The sequence below is a fragment of the Centrocercus urophasianus genome, unplaced genomic scaffold (genome assembly GCF_019232065.1).
Source record: "Centrocercus urophasianus isolate 14NV4802_14NV808 unplaced genomic scaffold, USGS_Curo_1.0 seq_29, whole genome shotgun sequence".
Classification (NCBI taxonomy): domain Eukaryota; kingdom Metazoa; phylum Chordata; class Aves; order Galliformes; family Phasianidae; genus Centrocercus; species Centrocercus urophasianus.
In genome coordinates, this window is record NW_024884855.1 from 9,407,377 (window position 1) to 9,419,346 (window position 11,970).

General features: G+C 43.8%; 1 protein-coding gene across 4 annotated transcripts in view; it reads right to left on the reverse strand.

The window, feature by feature from the left end:
* Nucleotides 1-1,986: 1,986 nt before the first annotated feature.
* Nucleotides 1,987-11,970, reverse strand: part of WIPI2 (WD repeat domain, phosphoinositide interacting 2) — a 21,041-nt gene continuing 11,057 nt past the window's right edge. For 2 of the 4 annotated variants that reach the window (XM_042827638.1, XM_042827636.1), the window contains 10 exons: nt 10,694-10,863; nt 9,373-9,469; nt 8,820-8,917; nt 8,308-8,400; nt 7,455-7,525; nt 6,424-6,531; nt 5,516-5,680; nt 4,497-4,604; nt 3,582-3,679; nt 1,987-2,735 (listed from right to left, as the gene is read on the reverse strand). In XM_042827638.1, coding sequence (XP_042683572.1) covers nt 2,623-2,735; nt 3,582-3,679; nt 4,497-4,604; nt 5,516-5,680; nt 6,424-6,531; nt 7,455-7,525; nt 8,308-8,400; nt 8,820-8,917; nt 9,373-9,469; nt 10,694-10,863 — 1,121 coding nt within the window. In that variant the 3' untranslated portion in view covers nt 1,987-2,622. Of the gene's footprint in view, nt 2,736-3,548; nt 3,680-4,496; nt 4,605-5,515; nt 5,681-6,423; nt 6,532-7,454; nt 7,526-8,307; nt 8,401-8,819; nt 8,918-9,372; nt 9,470-10,693; nt 10,864-11,970 lie in introns of all 4 variants that reach the window. The other 2 variants (XM_042827637.1, XM_042827635.1) reach the window with 1 other exon arrangement.

Below are 11,970 nucleotides of genomic sequence, written 5' to 3' on the forward strand. Positions count from 1 at the left end.
TCCAAGGAAATAAATATATCCTCATATCATGAACTTGAACACCACCATCAGCTGGGACCACACACCTGCTGCTCCATCCTAGCTCCACGTTGCTCACTCACTCCAGAACACTTTTACTTTTGCTCTCTAAGGAGACCTTCCTTATTAAAACAGGAAAAAACCCCCACAACTTGAACAGGCTTCCAATTAGAAGCAAAGCAAACATGGCTCACAGTGTCACCAGTCAGTCCGTGGCACAGCAGAAAACTACGGTGAATACGGGATCTCCCAACTCACCAATGCAAAATACCCAGGTGTAAAAACTAAGAAAGGATAAATATCTGTATAAGTACCTCGATTTTTTGGCAGTAAAGGATAGTAAACATATTAGAGGTGATAGCAGTATCTTGCTATGCAATATGGCCTTTGTTACAACCCAGAACTTGTGCTCAGCATACCTGCCTTGCTCATGTGTGCTGACTGCTGAGCTCTGTTTGTAGCCTGTGCCAAGCCTCCAGGTACATCACCAGCAATGTCACCAGCCTTAGTCTGGAGCAAGCAGACAGCTGACAGCTCCCGTGGGGTTCAGTCTGCCAGCAAAGCTCACATTTAAGGCTTGTGTTTTACTCTGCAGTGAGGTGCTTCACAGAAAAGCTGATAGCACTAGTGAAAAAAAAAAAGAAAGTAATTCCAGATCATGGAATTTAGTTGTCAGCCAGAGCTTAAAGTTAGGAGACCGTGTGAGATTCCAGCACGGCTCAGCAGCTTGCTTTGGATGTGCTGAATCGTGGAGGGGATGCCACAAACTGATCAAGTCAGCTGTTTAGGACAGCCAAGGGTTTTCAGGATACACAAGCCTGATCCCTTACTTCCCAGAAGTTTTCTAAGAATGGTAACAGCAGCCTTGCTGATACAGGTAGCTCCCTTAGGCAGGAGCCATCATTGTTCTGAAATGGAATGGAAGCCCACCTCACCACAGAGCTCTGGGAAGAACAGCCACAACTGACTGCTTGACAGCAGACCTGTTAGTGGTACCCAGTCCTAACAGCACCTAACAGTCACCATTCAGCAGTGGTAGGAAGTTCACACACACAGTTAAGTCAGGCTTCTGCCCTCAAGATCTGCAGTTTCCTTGTCTACTTCTATTTTCACTTCTTTGCAAACAGGCAGCAGAGCCAAGGGAAGCATCCCACATCGCTGCACAGAAGGCAAACCAGGTTCATTTTGGCAAAGGAAAGTCACACTCACCAGGTGCTTTGCTAATCGTTTGCTCACTAACTGTTATCCACATAAGAGAAGGCACATTACAACCCTAAAGACAGACTGCAGCACTGCTCAGCCTTGGGCAGCCCCAGGCAGGGTCAGGGCTGTTAAGGATTTATTCCAAAGCTGCCAGAGACAGCCAGTCCTTGGGGAGTAACACAGGAGGTGCTCTGACAGAAAGGGAAATAAAAACAAGAGCAAGGTTATCCAACAGAAGAGAACCCAGAAGAAAATGAACCTTTTAAAATCATTTCTATTTCCACTGGCAGGTGGAAAAAAGGCCCGAACCTTCACTCTCAGAGCAGTGCAGTCAGCCCCAAGCTGAAGAGAAGAAAGGATTGAGGGTTATGCCTTCCAGCTGAAAACCTTAAGGCTGTTTAAATAATAGGGCTGCCACACCCTGCAGGAGCTTCCATCTAGTCTGATAGAATCATTGCTTTGGATAACTAATAAAGGTATAAAAAAAAAGAGTTATTGCTACTCTGCCAAGGAAACAGAACAACCTACAGGAGAGAAAGTGCATCCCTAAAAACCAAACCAAAACAAACATCAGCCACCGTGGGCTACAGATGCCCAAGTACCAGAGGTGTACAAAAAGCCTCTAACAATTCCTCCTTCCTTCCAGCTTTCTTCCTGCAGCAATTCTCTTCCTCCCTGTAAAGGCACTTCCTAGATTCTATATCCTCACGCAGGGAAACATTTCCAGTTTTCAGTCCCAACAAACAGAACACTCCCACAAACACACAACATTCAGAAGGAATTTTAATTAACAAAATGGTCCAGGAAAGGGGAGGGAGAACCCAAAAAAAACAAAAAAACAAAACAAAAAAAAAACAACAAAAAAACCAGGCCATTGCATTTGAAAGATTGCATGTCAGTCACTAGGTATGCCTGCAAGCCCATGCACAGGAAACCATTTGGACCTTTGTCAGTGCAGAACTAGTCTCAGCTTCCAAAACCACTTCTCTGCTCCTTCCTCATATAAGCTAAGTATTATATACATATATAAAAAAAATACAAACTTGAGTTTGTTATAAAGTGGCTTCTCTCTCTCTCCCCTCCTATGCTTGCTTGGCACATGAACGCATGCAAAGCTAGTAGGCCCCGAGGGCTGCACAAACAGCAGGTTTTGGCAATGAAAAAAAAACCAACAAAAAACACAGCTAAAATAGATAAGCAAGATTAAAAGCCACTGAATTGAAAACCATATATTTTTTTCCAATGGTATAGAATTAGAACTACAGCTACGACTTAAAACTGTAAGAGTCTGTCATCCTCTCTCCCAGCTCATGTCAAAGTTCATAGCAGCATAACACGAGATTCCTCAAGAAACATCAAGCCAGTGTTCTCTGCTTCAGGAGTGAGTTCACAGGTCAAAGTTCAGTCTGTCCGCAGGATCATGGGGGGATGCTCACTGTCTTCATCCAATCTGAGCGAGTTGGTTTCGTCTTCCAGGCAAGCTCCACCCACAGCTCCCAGGTCATCCGGATAAGCTGCAAAGAAAGGGAGCAGGAGTTTGATGATCAGCAGCACAAACCAAGGCTTGGATCCAACAAAGCAGCCATTCCAGCTGAAGTACCAGACGTTATTTGCAACAGCTTCACTGCCACCCTATGTTTGCCTTCATTATGACCACGTTTCTCCAAGCCAAGAGCAGTTTGTGATTACTCTGCATGCGTGCAATGCATATTGTTGCTTCGGGGCAGTTATGTTTTTGTACTCTCTACCCATCCATTACAGCTGCAACGGCAGAATTGATGCTGTATGTGCAGACTATGCTTCCTCCACAGCTGAAACATTAGCCTATACAAAGATGCTAAGAGCCATATACACAAGCTCTACTCACTTGGGAACTCCAGCACAAACTAAATTCTCATCCTCTCAACTTAACAGAGCAGCAAAATCAGGCTAAAAGGTCACAACTGCCGTAAGGAACTACAGGAACACAACATCACAGACAAAAAAAAAAAAAGTGCTACAAATTCAGATGCTTTGCTGGAGGTCTGGGTTCAGAACTCCTTCATAAAATAATTACAGCATCTCAAGAACCATTTGGCAAGTACTGCAACTATTACTGAAGTAACTGAACACAGTTCAAGACAACGCTGCGCCCACAAAGCAGCGCAGACGAGTGGTTCACCTGCAGAAAGCTGCGTACATGGGAGTGCTCTCCTACCACTCACCAGGGCCTCACATCACTCTCACAGCTATGAAAAGCTCAGCGCTGAAGCAGACGAGCTCACGCAGCCATCTGGAAGGCAGCAACACGCAGAGGCACTCTGCCCCGTTCCCAGCCTTCTCCTTACCATGCCTTGTGGGTGAGGAAGGCACGTATGTACCTTTAGTCCCAGCAGCGCTGTACGGCTGCGCCACCAGCGGCCGGTCGTGGGATGCAGACTCCAGGATCTCGTTGGCCGGCTCCATGCTGCCATCGAGCCTGCCGAGAAGTGTTAGGTGGAGAGGTGAGCTGCCTGCACGTAACACAGCCTTAGCTGACAGCTACACAAGAATATCTCATTAGGTGTGTGAGAATACAACGGGAAGAGTGGGGTCTCTTCAGGGAAGGCAGTCATCGCTTCCAATCCCACGTGCTTCTGTCATCGTGCCGGGGATACGTAACATCACACCAGGGTTTGATGGTATGATAGATCATGTAAGTAAAGCAGTTGTATTACCCTACCTGTTCCCTTCAAATCTTAGGGAAAATAACAAGGCCCTGTCATATCTCCTTAAGTATTCTACAGCACTGCTACAAAACATTATTTGGCTGCTCTACACGCAAGGAATCCTAATAAGGGCACCGAGAGAATACAGATACAATTTCACAGGCCAGATTTCCCCCCATGAAGTTAGAGTAACACTTTCTCGTTCCTCTAACTGCTTGATTTATTGATGAAGGGAACGGTGTCAGATGCTTCAGGTTCTTGTCAAAGTAACTGAACTCAAACTGCAGAGAAACAGGAAATGGGATCACACAGCTAACAGCAATTGGTTCTTCACTGCAGTTGGGCAGCGTTAAGTTTCTGCTGGTAAAGCAGTGCTTAGTGTAGATGGTACAAGGAAGGGCAGCACAAGGGGATTCTGAAGTTACACATTCATGTCAGAGGCCTGATAAAAAGCCAGTGTAAAGAAACGAGCTGTTCTAAGTCAGACCTCTGCAGCATGGAACTAAGATTAGGAACAAACTGAATTTTGTGAAGCCATAAAAGAAATGAAAAAATAAAAGCAACAGTCCTCAACTAACGCGAACTTACTTGTGCTGCTTCATTAGTGTGCACTCTCCTCCTTCTTGGGGGTCTAGGTTGTACATGTAGAGATACCCATCAGCAGCTCCCACCAATAAACGAGGGATCTTCTGAATTCTAGGAACGGTCAGAGGAAATTAATGAGGGCTTAAGTGTCGTATCAGCACCCTCTCCTCTTCTCCTGTGATTTCAAGCCGTTATTTTCCACACTTGCTTCTCCTGGATAGGCAATACTGCTAATAGCTGCACAGACAGAACACCTAGGAAGCAGCTACATGCAAAAATAAGGTGTAACTACAATGGGGCTGATAGGATGCCCTGGGAATCAAGCAGCTCACACATAACCCAGGAAAGCAAACTGAGAAGTTACCATCCTGATATCAGCTTCGCACAACAAGTTACAGTATTTGTCTCTGGAGAAGTATTTCTTTTCTTACAAAGCTTAATTATTGCTTAAAGGGTGCTTTGAGATCAGAGGAGAGAGACGCAGACATGAAGCAAATGAAGCACACAGACTCCAGAACCTCCATAAAATACATTTACTACTGCTCAGCTCATTGCTTTGGTACATGTGCCAAACGGGTCCTGCCTTTGGAGATGACAAAGAAGGTTACACTGAGTTCTCAAAATTAACTCCAATGAATGCTATGCAGTTTTAGAGACAAGAACAACACGGATTTGCTTTCAAGGACTTCTTTAACCACTAGTCCAAATTGCTTTACTTTGCAGCAAAGTAAATGCCTTAAGCCCCCAGATCTGTTCTCAACAGACTTCTCTGCAAATCAGAAGACATCTTCAAACAACTCTTCAATAGTCAACTGCTTATCCAAACACCGTGCTTTCTGTCTCTCACAGGACCATGAGCTCCAACACAGCTCTTAAGCCAGAAGAGGCTCTGAAAGCACGACAGCAACCCATTCCTCTGAGTGCTATACACTCAGCTGGAGAAACCCTCCAGTGCCTGCTTTTCTGTAGCTCTATGTGGCAACCCAGCGGGTGGTGAATGCAAGTACCATTGCTTTACTCACGTGGCAAGTGCACAGATATTTTTGTGCCCACAGAACGGCAGGCGGACCGTAGCAAAGGCTCTGCCCTGGTTGAACATCTCTGTTACTTGAGAGGGCAGATAGCTTGTTGAGGCCATCAGTACTTTTCCAAAGTAACCTGTCCAGGTTGTAGGCTCTTCCTGAGGTCTACAATTGGGAAGAAACAAGAAAGATGTGTCGAACTTCGACCTCAAAATGGAGAAAGAGGCGGGTCAACACTGCAAAACCTCTTTTCATTTTGAAAGAGATTAAACAGTTATTTGTTTGTCTTCAGGGATTACTGACAGCCCTGAGATCTCAATGCACTCAATTTACACTGCAGGGCACAGTATGTCCTATAATACCCTCGGCCTGCTGCTAAAGCATGTCCTATTGTAAATGGATACTTCTGTTTATACAGCTGCGTTTCGTAACGGTTATTATACAAAAATAAGACCTACTGTATAGAGCTGCACTTCCAGATATTATTCACCTGTTTAATCAATAACCAAACCACCATCTCCAACAAAAGTTATAAATAAGACTGTCTTCTCAAACTGTAAATAGAAACATTTTACAACACGGTGCTTTTTAGAATCATGAAGGCAGCTGGAAGGTTCTGCTGAGACAGATCTTCCACAATGGATGTCAGAGGTGAAAAAATATAAATAAAAACAAATTGCCCTCACATTCCTCTGCCAAGGATGCCCAATTCCTCTTTGGCAGCAATACTTATCCTATTAATTACAAGAACAATAGGTAGATGAGGAACAGATGCTGATTCATGACTGATTTGTCGTGTCCTTTATTTTAAAGCGTTCAAACGAAGTCTGTTCACTCTTTGAAGAGCTCATCCTATTTTTTTTTTTTTCTCATTTCCTTGAAAAGCCCAAGGCATCTCTGAGACTTACTTTTCTTTCACAGTCTCAAGTTTGAAGATATGCACTGTCTCTGTGTTGCTGGATGCAGACAGAAACATGCCATCCATGCTGAAAGCCAACGAGCAGATGCTCACACACCTAGTGGGAAGGCACAAAGAGGAAAGAAACAACAAAGCATTATTTTTGACCTTCTAATGCAAAAGCATCTGGTATTAGAAAAAGCCAGGGTTAAGTGACTCGTGGGAACTGACTTAAATGGGGATATTTCCTCCTCTTGGTAAGCAGGCAGAAGTCTTCCCAGACAGCCACCACTAAGAAACTCCAGAGCACTCACACGAGATGTGCTGGCATAGCTGGAAGGGACTGTGGCTGCACAGTAAAATCACAAGCTCCTTTTCTTCTGTCAGATTACAGGTGAGCTGCAGTTCACCCAAGTGAACTGGCTTGAACAGATTTCTCAGTCAACGCTGCTTTGTAAATAATAAGAAAAAACCCATTTCCACAGTAAAGCATTCTGAATCTCCCAATATCTTCTTAAAGCTGTTCAAGAGCAAGAGCCCTCTTAACAACACTTTAATTGTCAGTTAACTCTGACAAATACCAGATATGGGGGGCCCAACCAGGAACAATCTGAACTCAGCCTTACCTCTACATGAAATAGAGTACAGCTAGAGTTACCACCACCACAAACTGCAGAACAATGTCAAAATGACTTTCAGTGGCTACGGTACAAGCAGGGTTTAAAAGATGGAGAAAATTAGATGTATTGCTTCCATTCGCCTTAAAAATATAATATATCTTACAAGACTTGATCCACTTTCCTTGCCAATGAATTTTTAAAATGCGGGAGGAAGTAAAATCCTGACAGGATTGATTTGTAGAATAGTCAAGTCTTAAGAAGAGAAGTTGGAAGACATTCAAACTGAAAATGTGGTAAGCATACAGCAGGGTTGGAGGAATACAACAACAGGCAATAATTAGGAAGCTAGCTCAGCCACAGAGCACACTGGAGATCTATTGTAAGGAATGAGCTTCAGATAACCAGCGTGGATCAGCTTTACCTCTTCACTCCCCTCCGGAATTCAAAGAGTTTCTGTCCCTCTGGAATGGAAAACACTCTTATCACTGTCCCCTGCAAAGAAAAAAATAAGTCATCTTCCATTATCATTTCAAGTTCTCCCACTGTACATTAGCACTAGTGAGCAGAGTACAACAAACCATTCTGCTGTTAACTTAGCACTTAGCACAGCTGATGCACACCACATACTAGCATGAAATATTTATAGAGCTTGTTTGTAAGACGTGTTTGAAGAATGGGGAAACAACAAGGTGGGAGCTACTCATGTAGAGTACAAGCTGTGCATCAAGAACAGCTCCTCTCGTTACATTTGATCATGAAAACAACCATGTTTGTTATCTGTAAGCACACTCATCTGGATGCCTTTTTTGCCTTTATCTGGTGCAATCACACTACACCTTTATGTTCTAAGCTTATTAGCCAGACAGCAAAGGCTTCATGCTTTTGGATTTCTACAGTTCAGACCATTTGTCATCATGTGCCAAAGCAAGACAACTCTCTGACTTTAACTGTGTGGCTTTCATTAGGAAGATAGCATCAAAGCAATACCATCTGATTTCTAGTAAGTACCTGCACTGACAGCAGCAGCAATGAGAGGACTGCCCTGATTACAGCCCGATTACAACGTACTTATTCAAATAACCTTATTATCCAACACTTTGCAGCTTGGAAGTTTAGTCAAATATAATTAACAGTTCTGAACTTAAGTCTTGTTACAACTCCAGGCCTTCTTTTTTGGCACTTGTGGGTACAACTGTGCACGCTTAAAAACAAAATTTGTTTCAGACCACTTCAGTTTATTATCATTGCAGGCAGATCAATAAAAGACACCTTACCTTCTCTGATGCAGTGGCAAGTTTCGAACCGCTCGCATCAAAAGCCAAAGCAGCCAAGGGACTGTCATGAGCTGGGATCATATTAGCAGCTCTCTGCAGGAGTGAATCAATAAAACAGAACCTTAGTACAGCACACCACACGTTCACAGCTTAAATCTGTGTGTGCAAGAGCACTCAATGTAAATATGAGCCTTATTTATGGACAACAATTTCAGTAACTGCTATGTGAAAGCACACAAACTACTGAAGCACACGCGCAGACAATACAAGCACAAGAAAGCTACTTAAAGACAACTCTACTAGAAGCAACTGCACTTCTACTCCATCTCTCTGCCAGCTCTATTCGATGGCCTTACTTCTCTTTGTCAACGTTCCACAATGCCTAAGTATAAAGGATACTGCAATTTTTTGTGGTTGGACCTGAATGTCTAGTAATTCTTCTTTGAGCACTTTGAGTCATTTCCAAGAACTGCATCTTTAGAAAGGAAAACAGTCTTCACAAAGACCCTTACCAGATTGATGGTGTCAAAGACCTGTACTTCTCCAATAGTTGCACTCCCTGGATAGGCCAGATAGCAGTTGTCATTGTTTATTGATAAAGCACACAACCCTAGAATGTATTCAGAAGTAAAAACAACAACATAAGAAACAAAAAATAATGAAAACAACAAAGCACAGTCAGAAAGAAGCAAATTCTAAATCTTCAAAGGTGAAGCTTTCTGACCTACGTTCAAACCTCGCAAACTCAGTCATTCTCACAAGGTATCAACAGACTCAGAACAGGGATAAGAAATCTCAAGAGCCAATCTGCAAGGACACTTGTTAACATAATTACTGATAAGGTTTAGAACAAAGTAAAAATACTGTCAGACCGACACTAACTGACCAAGTAGAAGAAATCCCTCAAGCATTAGCTTGACACAGCTTTTATTTGTGCCAAGTGCTGGAGAGACCCAGCTTGTAAGCACCTCTATTGCTTCCTTCTGACCTAACATTCCAGCACATCTGCACGAGCAGACCAGTACACAGAGGAGGCAGCTTAAGGCAGTTTAACAGCACACTCACCTGCTGGATTGGGTGGCGTCTCCCTGATTGTATGCAATACCTTCATGTCTCGTATATTGTGTATATAAAGAGACTCTTCCAGACATACTATCAGCCTCTAGACATGGGACAGATTAAATGGTGATATGAAAAGAGAATTTCTATGAAGTTATCGATTCTAAAAAACAGCATCCAAGCACAGCTGGTGCCTTCCAATTCAGGAAGCTTGTACCAACCTGATGGGAAGACATGAGTCTGACATGAGATGCATGAGAGACCTCTTGACGAGGCTTCAATACTGCAGTAGTGCTCTCAGGCACTTGAACTGCCCAGCATACCTGACTTCTCTCAACCACACCATTGTAAACTGATTTAAATGAAAATGATTTACTCTACTAGATTGAGTAAGCAAGCCAGAACCTTCCTCTGTACCTATTTCACCCTTACTCTGCCTGCCCATGTGTATTTCTCTCCCTCTAGAGGCCAATTCACATGTGGGCCTCACTTCCTGCTTTGGTTAAAAAGAAAAATATACAAGACTTTTAAAAACTGTTTATAGAGCCTATTACTTATTCATACTCATTTGTGAGGTACTTCAAAAACAAACAAACAATTAAAGTTCTTCAACGCCTCATCTGCCCTTTGGTGACTGCATCTGGACAGCTGTTTAATGAGACCTGACCCACTTACTGCTACCTCATGGTGTCAGAAACAGCAGCAGTCACTGCCTCCTTACAATTTTGAACAGGAATCCCATTACCTCACACCTGATTTTGAGGGCAGAGACGGGCACTAAGAAGAGTTCATCATTCAGATGCTATTTTCTCCACTTCAAATGAACTGGTTGAAGACAAAACCGTATGTGCAGAAGAACCTGCCAATGCCTCAGTACTACAAGCACCCCACTTAAAAACTACACCAGATCAGTGACTGCATCTCAAGGATTCAAACTGCTTTTAAAAATGATAAAAACAATTTGAGGTTTAAGTTCTGGCCCATTAGAAATTGTTGTCCCCACGTATTTTCAATTGGAATTGTCCTGTGATCCTAAACATGCAAGGGGCCATGGCAAGCCTCCAGTGCAACCACCCCCTCAAAGCAGGGTCAGCAACGTGGTCAGAGCAGCCTGCTGAAGGCGTTCCAGCAAAACATGTAAACACAGAACCAGAAATTCTTCACCAAGCAGGGTTACTCAGATGCCATAAAACATTCCAGCTACAGCTGGAAACATAGAAATTAATTTCAAATAGCAGTTCTGTCACCAAAGGAAAAGCCACCCACCAGAGAAACTGCCGGAATAAGCCCTACAAACCCTCTTGCTTTCACTAAAATTATTACTCACCTGCCTATTGAGTTTGACAGCCAGGATGGTGTTGGAGTAACTGTAGTTGCAAATCTCTGTCCCCTTCTTAAAGTGACAAACCTTCAGCTTGCGTGGAGCTTTAAGGCTGACGATGGCCACCAGACTGCTGGAGAACAGCCTCTCCACAATGCACACATCTTCAGTGTCAGCTGAGGAACCACAGCAAGGGAGGGGAAACAAAACACAGAGGGAGATTTCAGGGAAAGAGAACCATGTGTATTAACAGGGAATGCAGGGCAAGGCAATACAATCTAAGAACACAGACATTCTGGCACAACGGCCGAGTTAAGGCAGGATGGATAGTGAAGATCCAGAAACTCAGCATTTTGTTTTCTTTCCTCCAAAGCAATGCCTGCACCCCGTATTTCCCCATAAAGGAAAAGAAGAAGATTATGTAAAGAAGCTGGTCAATTCACTTGTCTTAAAACCGTTTCAGCCCCTGACATTATTCGTGTATTTTTTAAATACACAACGGATCACACTGATACCACCTGAAAACCAATTTAAACAGCAATCCCTGAATCACAGACTGCATGCATAGCCACAAGACAGCTTTAATTTTATGTTCTGCTACAAGAGCACTGGGATACAGAGGAGGAGCCCAAGCCAGCATTCAAAACCTGGGGACGACAGCAGGAGCAGAGCCTGGGATCTCCAGCAGAGAAGTTCCTCCAGAGCATCTGCTGTACTGGATCAAACTGGTAGGAGCCCAACCCCACCAGTGGCACCCTGGCACTTTTGTTTCTCCTTCTCATGAGGTTTTGACTCACCCTCCAGGCACTGCCTTCATAGCAGCTTTTAAGCAACCCACAGAAACACACTTCAAAACAATATGGGGGCACTTAACACCCTCAGCAGACAGCCTACTCCCTTGCTGGATAAACTGCACTCAGAAACAAAGCCAGCTGCACACATGCTTCTGACACTAAAGCAGAATGAATGAAAAGCTATTGCACGTCAAGAAAAAGCAGGAGTTCCCCCATCCTGCAGCTCTCCCACGGCTGCTGGCTCCATCTGCCCTTCCCTTAGAGGAAGGAATCAAGACAAGACGTGAGCCTGTGGCACTGATCTGTGGAAACGGCCACACTCCTCAGAAATGGGAATCTGGATCGGGTCAGTGCTTAAAGTGTCTGAAACCACAGAACTGCCAGAAGATAAAAGAAAACAGCCAGCTTATTTCTGAAGGCCTCTGTTTGGACCCAGAGGCTTACCAAACAATTGGCACCAAACAATTGGCACCAAACAATTGGCACCAA